Genomic DNA, 26,887 nt, shown 5'->3' with positions numbered 1-26,887 from the left:
TATCTGTTTATCCCTTTCAGCAATTAGTTTGGTTTTCTCTTCTAACACTTCATAGCTAAGATCAATTACTTGTATTTTTTCAGCAAGACTTGCTTTAAGACTTCTGATATCCTTTTCACTAGCCTTAATCTTTACTGAATAGCTATTTTCCCTAGTTTTAGTGTAATGATGATCTTCTTTTAACGTTTTAAATTGAGAGTCCAAACTAACAAACTGATCAGTTATCGTTTTCAATTGTTCAGACAGATTTTCACATTTCATACAAGGGAGTTCAGAACTTACCTCAGAGAGCTGATCATTCACCTCTGCCATATAAGCTTGATCTTCTCTTGTCTCTCTGTCGTTTCCTTCAGTTTCGATGTTAACCAAGTTGGCCTGTTCGAACACTTCCTCAAGTTCCAGATTCTAATTGTATCCCCCGTTCTGTCTGGATACCATCGCCCTATTCTCATTATTTCCCCTATTCGATTGTGTTGGCCTGTTCTGACTACGTTCTACTCTTTCATTTGTGCATTCTTTAGCAAAGTGGCCATTCTGTTGACAGTTATAACACCGAACCTTTGACTTATCAAAACCTGGTCTTTCGCCAACGAACTTTCTACCAGTCTTCTTCATAAACCTTTTAACTCTTCTTACTATCATCGCCATCTGCCACTGCAGATCCATCTCCTCCAGATCATCAGCATCGATCTGATCATAGTCTTCGTCTAAAGTAGCAGGGTCGACAATTTTACCTTTGATGTAATTTTCGTAAGAAGCAATGAAAGATGCATAGAGAGCAAACTGCTGTTCAGCAGACTTAACACTCATGGGCATCTGAGAGTAGTTGTTGTTCGGAACATTTGAGGAAAAACTACCAGTTGGTTTAGAAGAATTTGTTCCAGCAGCTACGAAACACACATCACCATCCATGTTGAGAGTTACATGACCATCTTGAGTTGAGTTAGCGCTTGAGTCTCCCTTTGAGTAGTAAGCAGATGATTCTGACTTTGAACTTGAACTTGACGTAACTTTCGCACCATACATTCCCGGATCCTGAACCTGATCAGTTGGTGTCTCTTTTCGAACCATGTTAAGTTCAAAAGTTCGTAGTTTATTGACTGCTGTTTCCAAGTCGATGTTTGCAAACTCTTTATCTTCTCTCATCAAGACAGTGTACATTTCCCATTTCGGTGGGAGAGCATCAAGAAGTTTTTCTACGATCTCTTCTTCTTTATAGTCAATTGAATAGTTTCTGAGTTCGGTCATCAAGTGGTAATACCTTGTAATGATATCATCAAGTGACTCATTCTTCAAATACTTGAACACCGAGAATTGGGTTTTGAGAAGCTTAATCTTGGATGCACGTATCCCCACATTACCCTCATATCGATTTTCAAGAGCTTCCCACAGCTCTCTGGCGGTTTTGTATTTCCTGAAGGTGTGAAGAATTTCTTGTGGAAGAGCCATTGTTATCGCAGCATGAGCTTTGCTTTCTGCCTCATACATCTTTTTTTCTTCCTCTTCCATCTTATTGTATTTCTTTATTTGTTCACGACCCTCAAACAGAGATGTTGGTGGAATGTATCCATCTTGAATGCACACCCACATCTTAGCATCTTGATATTTAACATATTGTTCAAACCGATCCTTCCAAGCCACGAAATCGGTACCCTTCAGCATTTTCGGAGCCTTAGTAGCTGAACCTGCTTCCACCTCCATTTTCACCAGTTCCGTAATATTTATAGAAGTCATCTTTGGAAGAAATACAAACGAGCACTCAAAGAAACCAAAAAAAATAATTTATTATTCTGAACAGTACTGTAGGCGAAGTTATTTTTAACTTCGCTTAAGAGTAACTTCGCTTGAAAAACACAACTTCGCTGTCTTCCTAACTTCGCCTGATGTTAACTTCGCTTGATGACAACTTCGCTTAAGTTAAGCGAACTTGTGAGGTAGGCGAAGATATTGATAACTTCGCTTAATCTTATATCTTCGCCTAAACCCTACAAACAGTGGCAGCAACTTCGCCTGATGAACACAACGTTTTTGCAGGTTTGATTTTGACGTATTGCGAAGTATTTTAGAGTGTAATGGGTTGTTTTTGATGGAGGGAGGTTAGTAGGACACAAAAACTCGGTATTTCAACGTTACCTCGTCCCGCGAATAGTCGAACGGAACGATTTCTACACCCGTGTGATAATCCCGAACCACACAATCACGAGCAAATGCTCTGATACCAATTGAAGGTTCCCAGCCGGATCTACACGGAAATATCTCGTTCTACGTAGGTGCGGAATCCCTACGTAAGACGATACGAGCGTAGAAGACGATACACGTTAAACACAAGCAAACACACGTTACAATACACAAAAGACACGTTGTATTGCAACTAATAACACGTGATATGTCAATCACCGATTACACGTACTGAATCGTTAAAAACATACAAGCCGTATCCCAACCTTAAATACACTTCGTCAACTTCGCCTAACATGCTAGGCGAAGTTGTCACTAACTTCGCTTAAACCACAAGTTCGCTTATGATGGGCGAACTTGTGAAACATATTAACTAACACATAACAAAACCAACTTAACACAATTACAGACACTAGATACTGAACTACTGACATCATGTACCAACACTTACTACTTTTACAATGACCGAACAAGATGATCATGGTGTGAACCAACAACATAATTTCTAGCTAAATGTAAGTGTAGGAAGATTAACTGAATGCCTTACAATGGAAAGAAACCCTAATAATACAATAGTAATAACTATGACTAACAAAATCCTTTATTAAGAATGCATAATCAATGCTAAACCTGTCATAAGAAGGTATAATTTGAAGTTATAAATATCCCATATCCAAAATGCATTTTTTGCATTGTATCTAAAGTTCATCTCTAACAATAATCCTCTTGATTTTAAAAGTTGGTCCTCTTTGACAATTATACTCAATAACTACTTACCAGGTAATTATAATTTTGTAATGGCTAACTTCATAATTTGATCACTTTTTGCTTAGTTGGTATTTTTTTCAAATGTGGTGGCCTATGTCACTAAATTACAAAAATAGTCCCTGCCAAATATGTAAAATAGTCAACTTAGTCCCTGTCAAATTGCATGTGCATTAAATTACCAAACAAGCCCATGTAAAAAAAGTAGAACTACCATGTTGAGACACCATTAAGTGTAACTACAAAAACAGGGCATCAATCTAACCTTGAAGTTAGACTTATCTGAAATGGGCTAATTTGGTAGCATGCCCGATGACCAGTGTTTAGCCTTTTGTATGGCATTTTAATGTATGGCCATCAAAAATGTTATTCCACTCATTACAAAGACGCCTAACTCAACTGTTGTGAAGTTTTAAAATACATGAAATACAACATAAGCAGCTCAACTAACTTAGTAACTTATTGCCAACATGATTAAAATCTTAAGAGCAAATATATTAAATCTAAAGTTCTTCAATTAAACAAAGATGAGCACATAAAAACATGGTTTGATGTCAGAATACAGTAAGTGAATCACAAATATAGATGGATATGAGCAAAAGATATAGTACCAAAACTTGAGACCAAAGCATCATATTATCTATTCAACAACATTAATGACTGTGTAAAGAATATAATAGAAAATAAAACAATAATACAAAAACAATAATCGAACCCTACATTCAAAACCCTAGAAATGGAGACAACCTCTAAAATCCAAGACTAGAAATATATTTCAAATAAAATCCTTAAATTTCGCATCAATTTTGGTATGTAACATTAAAAAGTAACATATTCACCAAAACTAAACCAACAGGAGACCCATATATACCATTTCAGCTATGAATACATTACAAACACAAAGTCACATTTAAATACACACCTAAGTTAGTATGTATATTTCAGGATCATCACTCCATCAGTCTCCATTCACAATACTTAGAATTCTCACAAAGTCCTTAGAATTAGCATCAATTTTGAACAAAATCCTTAGAATTCTTAATTAATTATCATAATTTCGAATAAATTCCTTAGAATTCGCATCAACTTTAGTATGCAAAAAAATATTCTTAGTTGAATTCGTGAGGCTACTGGCATGTGTATCTTCAATTGTTATATTCAAAATAAGAGTGTGAGAGAGATAAAGAACGAGGCCTGCGCGAAGGCTAATGGTGCTGCCATTGATACTGAACGGCCGCCGAGGCGAGGCGGTTGTGGCTGCCATTGATACTGAACGGCTGCGGAGGCGGTTGTGGTCATCTGGTGCAAGGCGGATGCAGAGGAATAGAGAACGACTGGGAGGAGAATAGTTAGGGTTTGAGAAATTGGGGGAGGAAAAGGAATAGAAGTGTAGAACGACGAAAAACAAAAAAAGTAATTTATTTAACCTATTATCTTTTATATTAATTTTGCAACCCGCTTAAACAGTCGCAACGTTTGTGACTGATTTCAGTGATTTGCAACCATGTTCGTTTTATGTTTTAGTTTTCTCATATCTTCGATAGTTTTTTTATAATTTAATTTTGTGTAATTAAATTTAATGATTTTTGCAACCGAAAAAAGAACGGTCGCAGAGTTTTCAACCGTTTTCCGACCAAAAGTGGGTTAGTTGTTAATTTTGCTACCACTATGATATCCGTAGCAACTCGGTCGCAAGTCTTGCAACCGCTTTTTTTCGGTTACAAACATTGGTGGCAATTGCCCAATTTTCTAGTAGTGTATCTTTTATTTAGTGCCCATTTAGATTTATTAATTTGTATCAAACTTAAAATAGGTTGGGTCTTCGTCTTACCGCATTATATCAAATATAGTTTACGTGTACATATTTTGACACCCACCACCATCAAATGCAGTAAAAACTTTGATTCCATTCAAGTTGGTAGATCGTTGTAAAACAATATACTAACATCATATAAGGAAAACAATTTTGTGTCAAATCCCATAAACCTAATCAACGCTCAATCGTTGTCAAACGTCATTATACCAAATCCAAGTTTGTCTCAAGGGAATTACACCTGATATAACGCCATTGTTTCCAACCCCTCAACTTCAACGTTCCTTGAAATATACTAATGCATGGTACTTATAAAACCCTAACCGTGTATCGCCATCTATGATAAATGTTGCTTGTGAGTCATGGAAACATCAAGGATTTCCTCACCTACAAGAAAAACCATGATGTATAGCTCTATCGCCGTGATTTGGCACACGATTAAGCACACCTATGCTAGTTCTTCTCATCCTCACATAATTGGGTTTTGTTAGCTTCGTCAGTTTGAAATAAATAGATGAGTTTGTTATGGAACCCGTATATTTTCCAAGTTAAGAATACTTAAAACAAAACACTTATTTGCTAGGGATTTTTATTTTTGACAAAATCAATTAGAGATTTTGCCGTTGGCTAGTTAAGGATTAGCTACGAACATCTTTTGATAATCTTTACCTATGAATATAATGTCAAAAACAAAATCCGTAGAAACATCCATAGCAAAATCGAGAAAGTTAATATATTAAAAAATTACTTAACAAAGACAGTTGTAACATCCGAACATGAATTTGTGTTTTTTATTAAAGAATATAGATGAAAACTTAACTAATGTTTTACCCGACGCGTTGCGTCGGAGTAAGTCGGTAAAACCCAAGCATTCAGTTGGTAAGTCGACAAGAATTCAGTTGGTTTGGTATGGTTACATGTGTTATTGTACCAGATCTAAAACCAAAATATTCGATGCTTGATCGGTAAACCCAGACGTTGGTAAACCCGAGTGTTGAGGTTGTGAGTCTACATACACGAATTCGGTTGGTTTCCTTCACGTTTATTACCGTAATGGAATTAAAACAATAAAAAACACAAAATTGACGTTATGTTGGCCATTTCGATCGCTTTCCATAACGTTTGTTACTGTACCAGAATTGAAACAAACAAAAACACAAAATTAATGTCCAGTTGACTTCTGTTATGTTACGGTATTATAACTAAAATATGGAGAAAAAAGAACCCAAATGTTGGGGCTATTGAAAAATAGGCTTTTTATTGGATAATTATTGTTGTTTGTTAGAGAATTTGGAATGCGAGAAACGATAAAGTTTTTTAGGGGTAAAGAGGCGAATATTGAAGAATTATAGGCGATATAAAGCCGTCAGGATTTATTGATGTAAACAAAGATAGAAGAAAAGGTTGATAGTCGAACTAGTGTAATTTTTTGTAGTTTTATGTGGTGAAGTGCCTCTCCAAGTTGTGGAGATCCCTATATTATGTTTTGGGTTTTTATAGAAGCTTACAGTAAAAAAAAAAAAGATAAAATTTTAAAATAGCCAATTTTGACCAAGTCTTACCAAATATTGTCATGGTTTTGAAAAATTCTAAAATAGTTATAGTATTCCGTCGGATCCGACTTAAACAAAAATTGATTCGACTAATTAAGGTAGCATGATAGAACTTGCCACATGTTAAGTTTTTCCGGCGGATCCGACGTTTTGGGCGAGTCTCTGACGAATGAGTGAAGGAGCCGACGAAAAATTAAACCATCGTGTCCAACGGTTTAATTAATTCTTGTTACCGTCGGATCTGACAGGTTAATCTCCATATTTCTCTGTATTGAACTCATGGGTTCGTCACTTTCTTGTGCGAATTTTTCAAAAACAAATGTGATTCATGGAAAACAAATGCTATGGTTATTTGTCCTCGAAAAATTAAGCGATTTACACTATAGAATTGCTTGAGATGTAGAAAATGAACTATTGCCTCGAAGGATGAACTATTGCGTCGGACGACGAAACAAGTTTCATCGGATGACAAAACAAGTTTCGTCGGACAACGGATTAGCTTCGTGTTTTGTCGGAACATCATGACATGTGGCAACATTTTAGAGGCTCATCTAATCCGTTGGATCAGTTCTTATTTACGTCGGATCCGACAAAAAATTAGCTATTTTGGGTATTTTTTCAAAACCATGGCTGGAGTTGAAAAAGATTGATTAAATATAACTATTTTGAGAATTTTCAAGAAAAATGAAAACATATATACATGAAAGATTGTAACATGCTGCAAATTCACCATTCATAAGTCATAACTCATAAGGACAAGGTCATTTTTTTTAACGTACGCAAGGATATTAAATCGTAAATCTTCCAATGGTAGCTTACCATCAAAAGCTAGCTGAGTTGAGACGCCTTTGTTTGTCGCTAATACCGTTAGTAATTGCACTTAGCAACGTAATATATGTAGCATATATACATATATATGATCCACGTTTTTCCACACGTAAATAACATAAGAGTTTTGTTCTAAAACCACACATTTTGTGTGCTAGCTAGTATGGATGTTACCAAACGATTCACTATATCCAAAAATGCATATATATATACTTAACCAAAATCCATAGACCAGTTTTACTAAATGTTATTATTTCATGAAACCAAAACTAATCACAACATGATCATTAACCTCATTTTCTCTTCAACAAAATGGTTGTATTCTCATTTATGGTTCTCGGACATACTTGCGGTGATGTTCATCGTCTTCGTCTTCAACTCCATACTTCAAAGACTCACCACAACCGGTCCTATGATTTGGCCGGTGCTTGGAATACTTCCAACGGTCGCATTATACGCCTACGACATTTATGAAAGTGGTGGCAATGTTTTGATCAACAATGGTGGAACCATTTACTTTAGAGGTTTGTGCATGAGTGGTACTTATGGGTTTGTCACAAGTGACCCTATTAAAATTGAGTACATGCTCAAAACAAATTTTAATAACTTCCCAAAAGGGAAAGCTTATAAAGAAAGATTATATGATTTTCTTGGAGATGGAATCTTTAATGCCGATGGTGATTTGTGGCGGACGCAGCGTCGTGTGGCTAACTCTGAAATGCATTCGGCTCGCTTCATGCGGTTCTCTATGGACTCGATTAAATCACTTGTGCATGGCAAGTTGTTGAAGCTTTTAGAGGCTAAAAGAGGGTGTGTTATTGATTTACAAGATGTGCTTCTTCGGTTCACTTTTGAGAATACTTGTGCGGTAGCGTTTGGTGTTGATACGGGGTGTTTAGAGGTTGAGTTACCCGATACTCCTTTCGCTAAGGCGTTTGAGAGGGCGACTAGCGGGAGTTTGGTCAGGTTCTTGATCCCTCATTTTGTGTGGAAGCCAATGAGGTTTTTAAAATTAGGGTTTGAGAAAAGACTTCATGAATCTATTAAAATTGTGCATGGTTTTTGTGAGAAAATAGTGACAGAAAGAAAGAATGAATTATTATTCTATAAGGAAGGGATAAGTGCTACTTCAAGGTGTGATCTTTTGTCAAGACTTATATTAATGGAACAAGATAAAAAAGATGTGTTTTTTACTGATAAATTGTTACAAGATTTTTGCATAAGTTTCATCTTGGCTGGTAGAGACACAAGTTCAGTGGGATTATCATGGTTTTTCTGGCTAGTTGCCAAAAACCCATTGGTAGAAACTCGAATCCTCGACGAAATATACAACATCATACGAGAACGAGAAAACCTTAAGAACAACAATCATGATAACATAGTGTTTACTGAAGAAGAACTTAACAAAATGGTGTATCTACATGCTGCAATATCTGAATCTTTACGCCTCTATCCTCCGGTCTCATTTGACCACAAAGAGCCGCTAGAAGATGATGTTTTCCCTGATATAACGCGAGTGAAAAAAGGTGCACGAGTAGTTTATTGCATGTATGGCTAGGATGGAGAGCCTTTGGGGTAAAGATTGTCGCGACTTCAAGCCTGAACGGTGGATCAAAGACGGGAAATTTGTGAGCGAAAGCCAGTTCAAATACACGGTGTTTAACGCGGGTCCAAGGTTGTGTGTGGGTAAAAAGTTTGCATATACACAAATGAAAATGGTGGCTGCTTCGATTTTATTAAGGTATAGATTGAAGATTGTTGAAGGTCATGTAGTGTGTCCAAAAGTAAACACTACACTTTACATGAAGCATGGGTTGTTGGTTACAATGGAGCCTAGGGAAAAGGAGTATTGATTGATGATAATTTTGGACATATGGAGGTGTTTGCTTCTTATTTGTTGTAATGGTTATCAATTTATTTGGATTGTTAATTAGGGTTAAATGCTATATTTGTAAGTAAAAGATAATGAAATTGTTTATGCTACAAAAACTTAATCTTCCATGATAAATGCATCCAAACTATTGTTAGATGCATCCTTGATACTTGCTAGATGATCTAATGCCAACATTCTCTATCAAACAAGCTTAAATCTTCGTCTCACCAAACCCAAAACCGATTTTTATCCGGTTTCGGTTTCTTATAAATATCCGGTTTGCTCACTTCTGTATGGGAACCAATTTCATAAGATTATACGAATATCTTGGGAGTTCTAAACTCAACCTCCTAATAAATACACAAAATTTAATTATTTATTTACTTAATATATCCATGGTCAATAGTTCAAAAAGTATATAGAAAAACTTGGAGCCCATAAAAGTCGACCTTAAGCTAGACCCAACACATTTATATTATAAACAATAGACTGATTTAATCATATAAACTAAATTAGTAAAAGTTTAAATGTTCCTTAATTAGTCTGTATAGCATATGAGTAAGAAAACAAAAAATTGATTATTTGATCAGAGTGAGATTAGAATCAATAATAGGTAAACTAAAATAAAGTAATATATAGTAATGAATCAAATTATGTGAAACAATTGTTCAAAGTAAGAAGTATAGGTATCTAATTTAAACAAGGTATAAACACCAAGGGGTAAAACTGTCTTTCAAAGAACCAGTATAAGAAAACCCCCAAATTATTTATCTTGCTACCCAAGATTTCTTTTATACATTCGTTCTTATTAGAATCAATCACTTCCAGATTTCAAATCGATTACTAGTCGTAAGTAAGAGCGAATCAACACATACATTATTCTAAATTTATATATTATTATATAGTACTAATAACCCTAATTTCTTAGGAAGATGTCAAGTGAAGCAATGGATGTACCGAAAACCGGGTTCAGTTTCGATCTGTGTAGAAGAAACGATATGCTTTCAAAGAATGGATTAAAGGCTCCGGGTTATCTTAAAACCGGAACTACCATCGTCGGTCTAATCTTTGAGGTGTGTTTGATTTGAATTGGAGTTATGTAGAGTAATTTTATTGTGTTTTGATCTGTATATTGTTGTAATTTTAATTAGTTGTGTTTGTAGATTGTTTATGTCAAGCCCTAGTCTGTGATTATTAGATGTTTTTGTAGATTGTTTGTATCGAATTGGAAACTGTGATTAAGCTGTGTTAGTATGTGTAAATGAATTAGGGTACAAAGAGTGTGTCACTTTAACGGGTCCAAACGAGTTGAGCTTGAATCGTTTTGATTTACTAGACCTCAAGCTTTAGCTCGGCTTGTTTCAAGCTCTTTTTCTAAATCTCGAGCTCGGCTGAAGACTCGTTTTTATAAATTCGAGCTCAGATTGGGCTCATTTGTTATTTATTAATTATTTTATTTGTTGTGAAAAACCTTAAATGGTCCTAATCTCGGATCAAACTCGTATGCAGTATCTGTAGTTTGTTGATAATTTTAATTTGATTTTTTGTTGATAGTTTGTGTCAAGCCCTAGGCTGTGATTAGATGTTGTTGTTGTAGATTGTTCGTATCGAATCGGAAACTGTGATTAACTTGTGTTAGTGTATATACATAAATGAGTTAGGGTACCAAGAGTGTGTCACTTCAATGGGTGCAAACACGCCCGAGCTGAGCTCGGCTAGTGAGTTGTTTATTCAGGATTGAGCTTAGCTCGTTAATTGTTTATTAATTAATTTTCATATACATTTTTGTTATTATTTAATTATGTTGAGCATAGAAGCCCAAAAGAGTTAAATGAGCATTGGCGTCGATTGAGCTTGTATGCAGTATCTTAAACACGCCAAAGATTGGCTCGAGCTTGGCTGTACAGTATGAAATAAATACATAGAAGCCCAAAAGAGTTAAAATTAAAGAATACACAAAGTGTGTTAAGGCTCGATGACGAGCCTAAACAATCTTCCCATGCAAGCCTCGGCTTGTTTCGAGCTTTTTATCTTTTGATTTTGAGTAGCTCACTAGCTCTCGAGTTGAGAGTAGCTCTCGAGTGACTCAACTTGTTTGCACCCCTAGTCACTTGGTTACTTTTCTAAAAAGTAATTTGACATTTGTAACGATTATACTTGAATTTAGGTCTAAGAGAAACTATTTTGAAGAAGACCCAACAGTGTTTGGTTTCATTGCTCTTATGCATATAGTTTCTCAAAATTGATTAATTATATATCTTTTGAATTCAGAAAAGTTATATGATAATTACAAGTTGCTTTATATATGTATATACATGAATATTGATTACAACAGTGCTAAGTATGATCACAATAGTTTCACTTGAGATGAACTATTGAGCGGGGAACAACCTCTGATTGTCTTTGTTTTATCTTCAGAACGGTGTCATTCTTGGGGCTGATACCAGAGCTACAGAGGGTCCCATTGTTGCTGACAAAAACTGTGAGAAGATTCATTATATGGCTCCAAACATCTACTGCTGTGGAGCTGGAACTGCTGCTGATACAGAAGCCGTCACAGGTACACTTTCTAGTCGTTAATATTGCACTTAATTAATTTTTTTTAAGGTTCCTGTGCAATAATAAACCTTAATGATTGGATGTCTCTTTTTGGTAGACAACATCAGCTCTCAGCTGAAACTGCACAGATATCATACCGGTCGTGAATCAAGGGTTGTAACAGCACTTACTCTACTAAAGTCCCATCTTTTCCGGTATGCTTAAGTGTTCATCTGAATTTTTCTTTTGTCTTTTGGAAAGTATCTTACTTTGAATTTGTTTTTAGTTACCAAGGTCATGTATCTGCTGCTTTGGTACTTGGTGGAGTTGATGTGACTGGCCCACATCTACATACCGTGAGTTGATTTCAATTTTTTTGTGCATTTGTGAAAGTTTTCAGCTTTCAAGACAATGTGCTAACTGCTAACTGCTAAATGCTAATGCTTTCAAACTTACTGTTTTTTTTAGATATATCCTCATGGATCCACCGACACACTCCCATTTGCTACGATGGGTTCGGGTTCTCTTGCTGCGATGGCTATTTTCGAATCCGAGTATCGTGAAGGGCTTACCGTGAGTTTCATAAGTATAGATCTAACCGTTAGTTTGTTACATAAATTGCTGATTAACGAGTGTTATCTTTCTTACAGCGGGACGAAGGAATTAACTTAGTGACCAAGGCTATATGCTCTGGAATATTTAACGATCTGGGAAGTGGAAGCAATGTAGATGTGTGTGTTATTGAAAAGGTCTGTTCGCTTTCTCATTTGTTCCCAATATATCAGCAGCACATATAATCTTGTTATAATTTTTTAAATCGCATGTGATAATATAATAGGGCAAGAAGGAATATTTGAGGAATCACTTGACTCCAAATCCCCGCACTTACATCAGCTCTAAAGGCTATACCTTCTCGAAAAAGACAGGTTAGTAATTTCTAATTCTGTTCAAGAATTCAAATTTTGGGGTTTAATATGCTATGTTGGTTTCGTATAAGAATCCAAATTCAAGGGTTAATATGTTGTCTATGTCACATTCACAGAGGTTTTGCTTACGAAGATTACACCACTTAAGGAGCTGGTGGATGTGGTTCAAGTGGGAGGAGATGCTATGGAGGAATAAGTGTAAGGTTTACCTCATCAAGTTATGCCTTCGTGTTTTAGAGTAAGTTGTTTTTGAGTGTTGAACCATGTTTGAACCCGCATTTAATGACGATAAATCCACTGTTGTTTGCCATCAGTTTATGTTAAGATTGTTTGGTTATAATTTGAAGAATGGTTTACATATGTTTGAGAAATATGATCTTTATATTTGAATGGAAACCATTAGGTATCTTTAAACAACTTCTGGGCTAATTTGATTCATTGTGTTCGGTATTAAAGTTCAGAATGGGTGGTTCGAGTGGGTTTGGTAGCGGGTCAAAAAGGGTTTTGGTCTAAAATTTTATTCTACATACTACAGTACAGGTTCAAATTATTTGGGTCATGTGCCAATTTTTTTAGTCCATTTCTTTAGAATTTGTAAATAATGAGTGCATAAAATAGCCCTTGTTAATACACTTAGTTAAGCATTTGTAAATCGAAACAGTGGTTTTTCAGTCTGTCTAAACAAAACAACGGTGCCATTGCTGATCTTGCTTTGATGGGGTGTTGTGCGATAGTCTGTGACCTTTATTGTTGAGGCGGAATGCGATCTCTTGGCCTCTGTATATGAACCCAAACTGTTTTGATTTATAAAATCATTGACTTTGTATGCATAACCTGGTAGCTGGCTGGAAGATGATTTTTATGTGAGCTTGAGTATAATAAGATATGCTGCTTACTAGACCCTTTTACATATGAGACTTGTTAGGCCATGATTTAGTTTTTAGTAATGTAAATGTAGCAAATAATAGGTCTTTTAAACCTGTTACACCCACACAAAACACTTTCATAGAAACACTTACCAGTTTGTGTAATCGTCCCATTTTTTTAAGTTACCAAGTATAGTTCAAGAATTTAGAAAGGTTTGTTAGTCAAGTTCAAAATATTAGTCTTGCTAACATACTAACATGTTTCAATTCTCAAGCTAACACAAATAGTTACTAAAGAACCAGGCACAATCGTCGATGTGTTTTGATGCTAACTTCCACGAGAAACGATTCTGAGCACCTCAGTATTGACTTTGTCGATCAGATGTACAACACAAATCGTCGTTAGCCTTGCAATAGGGAAAGAATTCTTTCCATGACTACCCTTCGGCATAAGGATAGTTTATCATCATAAAATTAGTATGTAAGAGAGACAGAACATCGAGAGAGTGAATGACCTGATTTGCATGAGGTCGCTAATATATATACTAGGTATTGTTACTAGTCATTGTCATGTATAGGTGGATCCCCTTTAGGTCATAATTATTTGGTCAAAGATCCAATTTTTTTAAATGGTCTCGAATTATCTAAATTATTTCATTGGGACGATGTAAATTTTTATACAAGGTAGTCAGGGTTAAATTATATATATATACTATCAAAAAAGTTCAAGGGGTGCAGGCATAATTCTATCTCCAATACTTAAATCCCGTACACTTGACCGTGTCTAACAAGTAACACCCTCTTGCAAAGAAAAAGAAATATACTAAAGCATATGTTCTAAATTGATCTTTGCACCTTGTTGCTCGTTTACGTGCTACTAATCAGTTTGTTCATATATGCAAGTCATGTTTATTATCAAAGATCAAATTTAAAGATCCAAGATAGCAAGGGAAAAAGTGAGGTAAAATTCATTGTAAACAACTAAACAATAATTTTTAGGTTATAACTAGTTATCAATACAATATCATCTTTGTTCTAAAGTTGGAGAAAAATAAAATATAAAACAGTGATTGTTGAGATGTGGAAGTCTCAAATTCGATAGTGATACAAAAACAGGTCAATCGGGATCATAACTAAAACTAATAGATTACAATTAGTATAAAATTTGTAAAGTACAAAAGGGTTAGAATTGCGCATAAGTGGTAAAATAACCGTTTCGGCGTGTAATTAAAAATCATACTTGCCGGATTTATTTAATTTTAAAACATACATCAGCAGGTTAACTTGACATGATCAAGAACATATTATGGTAACTAGAGATATTGTTGGTCAAAGGAAGGTTGTTGACTATGACAGATTTCCAAATTCCAAAATCATAATGTTAACTCCATTGAGTTTAACAGGAGTTAGCATATAGTTAACTACTACACCACATACTGGTAACAAATCCATCTTTATACATACATACATCCTAGTGCTATGGTGCAAGTTTATAACTTCCATACCTCAAAATTTGCCATAGCTTCCATACCTTCAAACATTACATTCATGTCAAATTACCGTTTCGCCCTCGACCACGCCCACGCCCACGCCCTCTTGAGGCACCACGTGACCACGGTTTACCACTGCCACGAGAACTCCCTGCACGCCACTCATTTTGTTTGTCCTGTTGAATGACCGAACTGCCCCTGGAGACGACAAATGTAGACCATGGCCTCCCCCATGAATTTCCATTTTCGCAATCATTCTCAGTGGGGCCCGTCTTCTTGACATCAGGCGTATTAGCAGCCAGCCATGGATCAGCAGAATTACCCTTTTGCCCTTCTTTCACCCCAGACGACTCTGCAGCTTCTGGGCTCGTACTTGTACTTGGGCCAGGCCCACCATATGAACATGGGCTTAGCCCAGAATAATTTGGATCGGGTATTTCTGTGATTTTAGAGCTGAAACGGTCCCATGGACTCACTTCTCCTTCTACTGCCAAACATTAATACGCTTATGAGAATACATATAACTACATATAGTTATAGAAAGTCAAAGTCAAGTTACCTGGATTCTTGTCTTTTAAGGGAGTTTGACTATCATTATTGACTGTTTTCGTAGCATCAGGATCATGTTGCAGAATGTTACGAACATCAACGAGAGCTGAATAATTGATCTGCAAAGAAAAGATATTTGTAATAAACCACGATTATAACACAATTGACTAGTCAATGCTGAAAGGTTTAACTACCTCTAAACTACCATCTTCTCCATAAAGAGAACCATTGGGCCCGTTATCGTAAATCGTTTCTGGAGCAATAGGGTATTCTGCCACTGGAATCAGAACAATGTCCTTGGCATCATAATATGATATTCTCCCAACCTGCAATATAAATTCACATTTTACCCAAATAAGGGAAATGTAGAGTATGTTATTTGACTAGGGGTGCAAACGAGCCGAGCTGCTCGCGAGCTACTCGAGATCGGCTCGTTAAGAAGCTCGATCGAGCCCGAGTCCGAGCCCGAGCCTAAAAGAAAGCTCGTTTAATAAACGAGCTCGAGCCTGAACTTCAGTTACCGAGCTCGAGCCGGCGAGCCTAAACTAGCCTATCATTTATATAATTTTTTAAAATACATATTTAAAAATTATTAATTAATATATATATATATATATATAATGTTATGAAAAAATAAATAAAAATAACTAAATAATATATGTTATTTTATACAAAAAATATTATAATAGAAAAAATATATAAATATAATTATAGTTATATAAAAACTAATTGATAAATAGTCAACAAGCCGAGCCCGAGCCGAGCTTAAGCTTTGATAATAGAGCTCGAACGAGCCGAGCTCGAGCTCGAGCTTTGTATAAGTTAAACGAGCTGAGATCGAGCCTAGTCGAGCTCGAGCTCGGGCTCGGCTCGGCTGCACCCCTATATTTGACGCACTTGAAATTAAAAAAAATAAAAAAAAAAAGAGCCAAAATCCATTTCGAGGAAAAAATTACCCGGAATGATGAAAACTCAGGGATCCATGAGGAATTTAACTCGAGCAGTCGATATGCGATCACATCACCTTCCTGCAAATCATATGAAATTTTGGATATGAAAAATGATAATAAGCGAATAAAACAAGTTAACTGTGTGTAGGGAGAGACAGAGAGATTACCTTTGGTTCGGAACAAGGAGGAAGCTTGTCAAAGTCATTAATGTCAATTACAGGTACCTGTGAATCTTTAAACAACGTTTTGAAGATTTCTTTATTTATTCTTTTAGATTCCTCCTTCTTTCTTTGATTAAAAAAGTTTTCTCGACCCCATTTTTGACCTTTTCTCTTGCTGCTACTACTACTCCACTTAGATGCTTTCTGGAACACAACGAAAGAACTTATAAACCTTGGCAAAATATGACAAAGTTGTAACTGATGAAAGTATGATTAACTGTGGGAAACATACATTTGAAACTCCGATATGTTTTGCAGGTTGATCTGCATGCATGACATTACACGTGAATAACAATACAGAATATATACATAGTTAAAAATATGGAAGGAACACATTTAGACTATTTAGATACCTTCGTCTAGTGGTTCAAACCTAATATGCCTTGGCCTGGTTACAACGGGATCCACATCCCCATTCTGTTTCCAGTATAGCTGCAAATTAAAAGAATTATTAATAAACATAATACTACAGAAATGCACGATTTTTCTTGTACACGATTGATTACTTACTAGTCCCTTTGGCTGACTGTTATCCTCTTCATTCTTATGTTTAGTTACTTCAGGCTTTGAATATACTTTTGGCTGCAATTTCAAAATCAAAAATGTATATAACTCTCGATATATGGATATTATTTCGCAAACTATAACAAATAAATAGTTAAATACCTTCTTTTTAGCAATTTTAGCATATTCTTTCATCTGTTTCCTTTTAGCCGTTTTTCGTCTAGAACTTCTACTAGGGACCTGACATTACCCTCGTTAAGTTAAATATATTAACCACATATTCTATGTAAACGTAAAAAAGGTAAAATCATTGTTGTCACCGTGCAATCTAATAAATTATGTCACATATCATTATAATGATTCAAAAAAGATTTACCACTATTACAAACCTTTTTAGCTACTGGAATGACTTCTTCAGCATTCTCTTGAAGGTCTTCACTCCTGTAAATCATGGATTAAATTACCAGAAGAATGGATATGTGCATATGATGATGATAATATTATGGTTACCGTTTCACAATGGTAGAAGATTTAACTTTTTTGTTACTTGTTGCAGCTTTTATGTGATGAGATGTGACATTGTTAATATTTTCAAGTTCATCTGCTTCAGCCTCGTCTTCATCATCATCCAACATCGTCACGCATCGTCTCTTTTTCCTGTGATTCAAAAAGCAAAACATTTTAGAAACATCTCGGTGTAATTAAACTTTCATAAATCATAAAGAGGGTACACAAAATAAGACTTACTTCATATTTTGAAGAATTGTCAAGGCTTTTCTTTTCTTAGAAAACGCTTCTTCAGGAGATTCTTCATCTTGTGACAGTTCTTCATCAACCTCCTCAGATTCGCTTGAGTATTCTCCATCCTTATCTAGTTTATTATTTTCCAAAAGTAGCAGGCCATTATCTTCCAACTTATCATCTTCAACCTGTGTTTTGCCGCCTTTTTTTTTCACACTAAAAAAATAAAAATGCATGATTAATAAGTAGGTTAGTTACATGTTAACCAAGAATGGTTAATATGAAACTAAAAAGTTAAACTGACCAAATAATATCCTTGTCTTTCAAGATTTCAGTTGACTCAAAAGGTGGCAATGTAAATCCTTCCATCTGCAAGTTAAAAAATAGCTAAATGTGGCAAGAATACGCACGAACTCAATACTTAATTGCAAGTACCACCACATAGGTCTTCATTATAGTTAAAAAAAAATGGTAAGATAGTAAATACGATCAAACAAAATCAACAAATGAACGATATATGGTAATGTAATAAAAAATGAACCAGTTCAGGTAGAATTAAGATTAACATCCTCTTTTTAATATCTGTTACCAATAATAGGTCATTCCAATGGCTACAAGAATGGTAATGTAATAAATAAGATCAAACAAAATACACAAATGAATATGGTAAGAGTAACAAAAACACAACAAATATTTGTAAAATTATTATCCTTCTTCTCATATTGGTTACCTGTTTTGCAGCATTAAAGCACAAAAACTTACGGTAACGACAAACATCTAAGAGATCTCTTGCATACATGTTAATCAGAACGAAGAAATTAGAAACGAACAACTCAAATTCGCTTACAAAGTCTAATAGGTTGACTTTAAACTTCAAGATTCACATGATTTTAAAGGTTTGCAAGCAAAACAAGAAGCACATATACAAGTACAGAACAATTAACAGGTGGAAAGTCAAAAATCAAAAGTCTGGAATGACAGCATCATATGCCCTTTATATTTAGTTAACATAAGTCCCGTAGAAGTAAAATAAATAATTATAATAAGCCATAATCACCAATTGAAGCATATAACATAATCATCCGCTGCTGTTTATGATAAAAAAAATAAAATAAAATAAAAATAAAACTTGGCAATAATTTTATGCAAGAACTGATCAACACCAAAACAACAATGTAAGCAAAACTAGCATGTTAAATTACTAAAAAGCCCTTATCTTGTTAACATTTCAAGTAACATTAGGTTTTAGCACATACATTTTGTAACACAAGTATATACTTTAACAACAAAATTAATTTTTTTAAAAAAATACCCACCTACAAAACCTAACAATAATCATATACACCAACACCAAGAACAACAATGTAAGCAAACATAGCATGTTAGATTACTAAAAAGCCCTTATCTTGTTAACATTTCAAGTAGCATTAGGCTTTAGCACATACATTTTGTAACACAAGTATATACTTCAACAAAAAAATTAAATTAAAAAAAAAACCCACCTACAAAACCTAACAATAATCATATAGACCAACACCAAGAACAACAGTGTAAGCAAAATTAGCATATTAAATTACTAAAAAGCCCTTATCTGGGTTAACATTTCAAGTAACATTAGGGTTTAGCACATACATTTTGTAGACAAGTATATACTTTAACAAAAAAATTATATTTTTAAAAAATACCCACCTACAAAACCTAACAATAATCATATACAACAACTCACCAACATCAAAAACAACAATGTAAGCAAAATTAGCATACGAAATTACTAAAAAGCCCTTAGGGTTTAATCATCTGCTGCTGTTTATGATATTGAAAAAAAAATCAAAACTTGGCAATAATCTTATGCAAGAACTGATCAACACCAAGAACAACAATGTAAGCAAAATTACTAAATTAGCATATGGAATTACTAAAAAGCCCTTATCTGGTTAAGATTTCAAGTAACATACATTTTGTAACACAGGTATATATTTTATTAAAAAAATAATTTTTTTAAAAAAATACCCACCTACAAAACCCAACAATAATCATATACAACTCACCAACACCAAAAACAACAATGTAAGCAAAATTAGCATGTTAAATTACTAAAAAGCCCTTATCTTGTTAACATTGCAAGTAGCATTACTATTTAGCACATACATTTTGTAACACAGGTATATATTTTAACAAAAAAATATATTTTTTTAAAAAAATACCCACCTCCAGAAATCAACAATAATCACCAAAAACAACAATGTAAGCAAAATTAGCATATGAAATTACTAAAAAGCCCTTATCTGGTTAAAATTTCAAGTAACACTAGGCTTTAGCACATACAATTTGTAACACAAGTATACTTTTTAACAAAAAAAAAAATTTATTAAATACCCACCTACAGAAATCAACAATAATCACCAAAAACAACAATGTAAGCAAAACCATGAAATGAAATGACTAAAAAGCCCTTAGGGTTTAAGCAAGTTACAGAGAGGAGGATGCCGTCAGGGCAACGCGAACGGAGTTTGAAGACATGTATAAGATGTGTGATGACGTCAGAGACTGTTGGGTGTTGCTGTGGTCTGATGAGAAGCCAGCTGTTGTTCATGCCGTCGGATCGCTGTGGTTTGGTGAGAATCGAAGGGTCTAGGAACACCAGACGGATGCGTAACGGTGGTGTTGTGGTTCCCATTGTACATGCAGAGGCAATTGGAAATCGGTTACTGAGAGTGAAAGATGGTGATCGAGTGATGATGAAGAAGAAGAAGAAGAAGAACCAGAGAAATGAAAAAGGTAACAAAACAAAAGGAGTGATAATTATGAGATTTGTTAGTTAATTAGAAAAGGGCAATTGGTACAATGTAGGGGTGTTTGAATGTCCAGTGGTTTGCTCGAAACTCGTTTGAAAAAATCTTGATTTAAAATTGAGTCGAGCTTGAGCCTGGGGTGGCTTGACTCGTAGGCTCGGCTCGGTAGCTCGTTTTATATATGGGTAAAACAATAGAGAATATTAACCAAGTTTTATGTTTGTTCCGGTTAAGTTACTTATATTTTGTTTTGTTTCAATTATGTCACTTAACTTTCAATTTGTTTCAATTAGGTCACTTAAAAAAATGGTTTTAGTGGCGTTTTAATCATTTATTATGAACTTATAATATGAAGGGAAAAAAGATAATATTAAAACATTTATTAAAAGTTGAGGGACTTAATTATGCTAAAACTGTAAGTTAAATGACTTAATTAAGACACATTAAAAATTAATTGATCTAATTGAGACAAAATTAAAAGTTAAATAATCTAACATAAAATATGAATGAATAAATTAAACAAATTTGAAACTTGATTAGTTTTCTATAAAGTTATCACTTTAAATTAAATGCATTATAATATATTAAATCTTAACTATTAACATTCTATTTAATTTAATAGTTAAGATTTAATACTAGACTTGCAGTATCTTACTAGACTCTATTTTGTTGTACTTATTTGGTTGTGTTGGTTGTTTTTTAATTAAGTGTTTTTTTGCTCATTGTTCAAAAAAAAATTAACAATGTTTTATACATGGTCAGATGACATCGACCTTCTAGTTTCCAGTTTCAAATTTTACTTTCTTAAAGTTTGTTCTTAAATCCCGTGCCTCCTACGTTCTCGAAATTTAATTTCCAAATTATGGCTTCTGATTCCCTCTTAGTCTTATATATACCATCAATTAAACTTTAAACGCTAATTCCTCGTAGCCACCGCATCTGCGCACATGACAAACCAAGTCATGTTAGCTCATTGAGCCACGATCTAGCTCGTGTTGAGTTTGAGTTGAGCTCGAGCTGGACCTTGCTCGGCTCGTTTAGAGCCCTAATATAGTGGTGTTTTATCTTTTCTTATGGGATGTTGTGGGATTGTGTCTCGTTCGTGATAAAATATCATGGGTGAGCTACGAGTAGATAGCCTTTTGTCAATGGCTATACCCGGATGACTGGGCTTTGTTGGTATTAAAAAAAAAGATAATTAGACCATTTATTTGGTAGACCAACGCAAAAGCCTTTGCCAATTGTGAGTCTTCCACCATCTCGACTTATTCTATGACGCCCCATCACAATGTTTATTGTAGGTTATAACCACTAACAATTAAGTTATTCGTATTATAGTAAAACAATCCATCAATGGTAGTTGTAACCAATACTCATTATATCAATGTTTGACCATTTGATTGTTATGTTCGGTTTGACAAAAGAGGAGTTCACAACAAAAGACGAATAGGTTAAAATCAAATGTTTTTGTAATGACTCATGGAGTCAACTTTGCAGAACTAATATCGGTGCAAGACGGTATATAAGCCACCACCAAAAGTCCATAAAGCCTGATAAAGGCCTGCTTTCTAAATCATTAGGAAACCCATATATAGATTTGGCTACATTCGTTGAAGATGTTGTGATTACCCGCCAAACCCGCACCGGGCTTCCGAAAGCAACGTTTCCTAAGAGCATTCTCATCCAACCTCTCATATTATGTGAGGAAGTGTTTTTATAATATACAGAGTGATTTAAGGTGTTGTGAGTGAAGAGTTTTTATATTATAGAAAACGTAGTGATTTTTCTGTATATTTGAAAACCTACTGTTCACCCCATATAATTTTTTAATATATTTTGAAAATGGTTGTGAGTGAAGGAAAGAGAAATGGTAATGATAAAGATATCAAAAAGTATTATTAAATTAAAAAGAAGAGAAATACGTTGTGTTCCCGATTTAATTAACAAGAGAAAAGAAATGAAAAGAAAGTTTTCCTTTCCATTCTTTTCCCTTTCATCTTCTTTCTCGTTTTCTTTTCCTTTCTCTTTAATTCTTTCCAATTTGGAAAGAGTTTTCCACCAATTTTTCTTCTTTATTTCACCCTTTTTTCTTTCATTTCTTTCCATTAATGAAACTTGGGAACACACCATTTTAAACTTTCTTTTTCTTTCTCTCCTAAAAAAAACTAAGGAACACAACAATTCTTTAATTTCCATTCAATTCTTTTCCTTTCTCTCCATTATTGAGACTCTGGAACACAGCAAAGATAGAGGGTTGGATGGAAATGCTCTAAGTCCTACCTTGCAATGTGCAAAGCTTGATTGTTTTGCTCTGAAGTGTAAGATCTTGATCTTTAACTACAATGTGACTATAAAAGGTTGACAATTGTGGATAATGTTGGTGTAAATATATTAGAGAAAAGCCTATGAAGTAGAGATGAGCTTGGAACAATACCTGTAACCGTATCAGTATCGGTATCCGAACAAAAAATCAATACTAATATATACTAATACTTGTTCCAAAATTTCCGGTATGGTACGGGTACGAGTATTGGTACGGGTATTTCGGTATGGTATCCGGTTTTGTACCACTTTGTTTTTTTATTTCCAAAACTTTGACGATGTTGAAACTGGTACCCTTACGAGTAACAAACAACCTGAATTAGTCCGGGTATCGGTACTTTCACAGGTACGTGATGGGTACCAAATTGGTCGCCGATTTAATGATAAGATAGTATTGAATAACCATAATTCAGTCACCGAATTTAAGTGATTTGCTTGTTGGTTCGAGTCTCGGATGTTATATTATTTAATATTGAAGAAACATTTGGTACTTGTTTAATAATAACATGGTTGCAGAATTTATTTTATATATTAAATATGAAGAATCATAATTAAACCTCTATATATTCCAAGCATGTACAAAATATCAAACGTACCTTTAGCGTACCTGTACATGTACCCAATTGTACTTGTTCTGAAATTCAACAAACTTGAGTACCAATACCCGTACCGAATAGGCTACGGGTACAGGTACTTGTGTAAGTACAGGACGTCTACGAATACGGATATTTAGGACAAAATGTTCATCCCTAATACTATGAAGCCGTCTTTTATATAAGGGGGTTTACTTTTTGAACTAACCATTGTTCTTGTGCAAATGGTGTGTATATTGCAAGAATAGTGATTTTCTTTTGATTATACAAAGAACCATCATTATAATTAGTTCTTGTAGTTGTAATAGACACTATGGGGTTTAAAACTTAAAAAGGTTGATGACCCCTTGTTTGTTGTATTCTGTTTGGGAGAAACCATATTTTTTCCTTATATATATTGTAAAGGTTCATTAAGGGATCACAGAATTTGTACCTTTGTATTCTTATTTTTATGATTTAAAAACCTTATTAATCATATAGAAATGAAGATTATTGTTGCTACAATTTCCTATTGGGCTGATCTTGGTTGCCGTGTTGGACCAGTTTTAGTATTTCTGTGTTTGGATTAAGCCTTCAACATACAAGGAAACCTGTTTAGAGGCATCCTCGACTATTGGTAACCCATTTATGATTTGTGTATGTGTATCTAGTATGCAAGAGTTGGTTAAAGTAGAGGTAGGGGTTGTAGCCTATTGGTATCAGGAGTGTAATGTGTTTGAGGTTTTAGTCTCATGGTGGACCAAAATAATGAAATATAGATTTAGGAGTAGGATTAATGGGTGTGTGGGTTCATAGTTCTAAAACTAGACAAAAAGTAGAGTTGAGACTTGAGAGAGGAAAGCCGAGGGGGAGCCCTCCCGAGTAACCGAGTTCTCCTCAACCAAGGAATAGTTCATCTCCCTGGCGCACTTGTTAAGCTGGGTAAAAATGTGGGTTGGGTAACGGGTTAGAAACTTAGAACAGGTTCTGTTTCAAATGAGTTCATGTCTAAACATGTCATCTGAAATAATCTCAACTTGAGTATGGTCAAAACGGGTAATGTCAAAATAGGGTTTAGTTGAAATAAGTGACTATTTGGGTAACTGGTGGACATGGCCTCAAGGTCCAAATTGAACACATTGTCTCCAAGTTAATTTTGTGAGGATTATAGCCGTTAAAATCTTAACAGAAACAAGTACTTAATTGTGTAAACTTCACGAATACTCAATTCAATCTCATGAGATACAAGTCTTTAATAGCGTGAATATGATGGTTTTTCAATTTAAACGTACAGAAATAAGTCCCATATGTCTCAAATCTAACTTGTGGGCAGCAAGTCCTCATTGACCTGTAAGTGAACATCTAAGTTTTCAATATATATGCATACAGTGGCATTTTTTTATCAAATCACTAGCATGCCATATATAACATGGAGACAATAGTTAATTTTGAATTTAGAAGATAAAGATCAACAAGTTATACTTAGTGAATTATTTATTGAGTTTTTTTTTAATTAGGAATACGATTGTTATTTTTATCAATTTATTTGGTTTCCTAGGTTGAATCTAATTAGTAGTCTTGAGCAAGTTAAAGTTTTAGTATAAATAGAGGGTTAGGGGTATTGTAATATTTGTGCTTTGTTGATCAATAATAAAAAGAGTCAAACACGTTATTCTATCTCATGTTTGTGTGTTCGATCAAGAGCCTGATTTCCAACGTAACATGTATCAATTAGAGCTAGCATGTTATTTAAACCAACATATATAGAAACATCACCCCTAAACATAAAGTTTTGGGTACTTTTATTCGCGTTTAAATTATATATTTACGCATGTATATAGCTAAGAAAGAAGCTGCTTAATTTATTTTGCAAAGATGATAGAAAAATAACTTTTAGGCATATTATTTTTTGTGGATGATTTAGCTCTTGGGTGACATCATGTGAATAAAAGAGGGCGACAATTGAACATTAAGGTTATGTGTAGTGGATGAGCTATAAAATGGGGCGTTTTGCGTCATGTGGCGCCCAGCAAAGGGTAAGTTTTTGTTTAGAGGTGTAGCGGTGTTGTAGCCCCTATATGTATATATATAACACTCACATATGAATATAATATTAATAAAAGTAAAGGAAGAGAGAGCGAGACCCCCCTCCCCCCACCTATCACCCGGGGGGCGGTGTTGTGGCCCGTCGTCGCCCCTCAACGCCCAAACAATCCGCCCACTACGGATGGCCTAAAAGGGCTTATTAAAATAGCTAATTGTGGTGATTTTTATTAATCTTTTAGAATGAAATATTTAACTCCAATATGATGAATATGACGTAATTTGGATTTTGTAATATAACAAAAAATCAGTTTAGATTGTAACGAACAACCAGGAAGAGTGCCTACAATTGATGGTCCAAAAAACATAAATAATTCCTTTCTAAAGTTAGAACAATCATTTGCCGAATTTTAAATTTAAATAGTGTTTTGGTGGGGAAACGAACTTGAATATGTAAGCGATGACGACACAATGGATTAATGGGACAAACCACATTCAACTCATATCATCATTATATTTTAGTGATCCTAAATATATATGTTAAATATAGTATTAACAAGAATTATATCACTTTTACTGCTTTCATAGTTTATAATTATTATATTTTAGTTACTTTTATTCCAAAAGTAAGTTATTTGGATGAAAAATGGAAATTTTAACGAACAACATTATCACAGAACTACTTGTTTTTTAGGTCTTTTTTTTTCTTTTTTTTTTTTTTTTGAAAGGCAATGCAAAATTGTATTAAAACAAACAGAAACCTCCAGCTAGAAACTGGAGGCCAGCCAAGAAACCTCAAGCTTCATTTTTTTGGTGTTACACAACATCATGTTCATGTGAAAAGTTTTACGTGTGCATCACCCCTTACAATATGTTACGTGAATCTCAATCATCTATTAAAACTCGTATTGGTGTATCTATATCAAGCTTCATTTATTGATATGTGATATGCGTAAGCGTCTCCGGCCATGTCTCTCCTCTCTTATAATATCTGAGAAGTATATTTGGTATAAAAATATTATGATAGATATTAGTCTCCTTATTTATCAGGTTAGATTAATCTTTAGTATTTGCAAGTCAAGGAATAATATCACGAATTCACGATGGTTTCAATTCTAATCTTGTTTTTATTTTACAGATTGTTTATATTTCATAAAATACTTTAAAATTTTATATTTTATCATTGTTATACAAAAATAGAACCTAAGTGTGAGACTGCAATATAATTCTAGTTAGTGAAGGATTTTAAAGTTTAACTATATCTCTCTTTCATCCTAAAGAAGCCAGTGTGGTTGGTAACTTGGTATACATTTATACTCTTGAGCAGAACTCTTAGAGATAAGGAATAGATAAGAACTTCTAA

At 34.4% G+C, this 26,887-nt stretch overlaps 2 protein-coding genes and 1 pseudogene across 3 annotated transcripts; 2 read left to right on the top strand and 1 right to left on the bottom strand.

The window, feature by feature from the left end:
- Window positions 1-7,404: 7,404 nt before the first annotated feature.
- LOC143540056 (cytochrome P450 86B1 pseudogene) lies at window positions 7,405-9,194 on the top strand (annotated as a pseudogene).
- A 700-nt stretch (window positions 9,195-9,894) lies between these two features.
- Window positions 9,895-12,845, top strand: LOC143540055 (proteasome subunit beta type-7-B-like). The gene is made up of 8 exons (XM_077033215.1): window positions 9,895-10,083; window positions 11,429-11,570; window positions 11,667-11,763; window positions 11,835-11,904; window positions 12,017-12,121; window positions 12,199-12,297; window positions 12,387-12,474; window positions 12,591-12,845. The coding sequence occupies exons 1-8, from the start codon at window positions 9,943-9,945 to the stop codon at window positions 12,668-12,670; spliced, it is 822 nt and encodes a 273-aa protein (XP_076889330.1). The 5' UTR covers window positions 9,895-9,942; the 3' UTR covers window positions 12,671-12,845.
- A 1,969-nt stretch (window positions 12,846-14,814) lies between these two features.
- Window positions 14,815-20,535, bottom strand: LOC143540054 (coilin-like). 2 transcript variants are annotated; one of them, XM_077033214.1, is made up of 14 exons: window positions 20,269-20,535; window positions 18,100-18,164; window positions 17,802-18,011; window positions 17,565-17,711; window positions 17,444-17,495; window positions 17,217-17,294; window positions 17,061-17,132; window positions 16,904-16,982; window positions 16,783-16,814; window positions 16,497-16,694; window positions 16,336-16,407; window positions 15,574-15,705; window positions 15,390-15,498; window positions 14,815-15,317 (listed from the first exon to the last, which is right to left on the bottom strand). In XM_077033214.1, exons 1-14 carry the CDS (start codon window positions 20,470-20,472, stop codon window positions 14,887-14,889), a joined length of 1,881 nt encoding a protein of 626 aa, XP_076889329.1. In that variant the 5' UTR covers window positions 20,473-20,535; the 3' UTR covers window positions 14,815-14,886. The 2 variants fall into 2 exon arrangements, with proteins under 2 accessions (XP_076889329.1, XP_076889328.1); XM_077033213.1 differs by having other exon boundaries at window positions 16,904-17,132.
- Window positions 20,536-26,887: the final 6,352 nt, after the last annotated feature.

The sequence above is a fragment of the Bidens hawaiensis genome, unplaced genomic scaffold (genome assembly GCF_021521415.1).
Source record: "Bidens hawaiensis isolate Kalapana, Puna unplaced genomic scaffold, B.hawaiensis_p1.1 tig00012136_1, whole genome shotgun sequence".
Classification (NCBI taxonomy): Eukaryota; Viridiplantae; Streptophyta; class Magnoliopsida; order Asterales; family Asteraceae; genus Bidens; species Bidens hawaiensis.
This window is presented reverse-complemented; position numbering and strand designations above follow the sequence as displayed.

What these genes read in the sequence shown, in the direction of transcription:
- LOC143540055 (XM_077033215.1), top strand. Translation starts at nt 9,943, where the DNA reads ATGTCAAGTGAAGCAATGGATGTACCGAAAACCGGGTTCAGTTTCGAT. An exon ending in CTGGCCCACATCTACATACC is followed by an intron (nt 11,905 to 12,016) that starts GTGAGTTGATTT and finishes TGTTTTTTTTAG; the next exon opens with ATATATCCTCATGGATCCAC. An exon ending in TACCTTCTCGAAAAAGACAG is followed by an intron (nt 12,475 to 12,590) that starts GTTAGTAATTTC and finishes TCACATTCACAG; the next exon opens with AGGTTTTGCTTACGAAGATT.
- LOC143540054 (XM_077033213.1), bottom strand. Translation starts at nt 20,472, where the DNA reads ATGGGAACCACAACACCACCGTTACGCATCCGTCTGGTGTTCCTAGAC. An exon ending in TCATTCCAGTAGCTAAAAAG is followed by an intron (nt 17,295 to 17,443) that starts GTTTGTAATAGT and finishes GGGTAATGTCAG; the next exon opens with GTCCCTAGTAGAAGTTCTAG. An exon ending in CTGAGTTTTCATCATTCCGG is followed by an intron (nt 15,706 to 16,335) that starts GTAATTTTTTCC and finishes TTTATATTGCAG; the next exon opens with GTTGGGAGAATATCATATTA.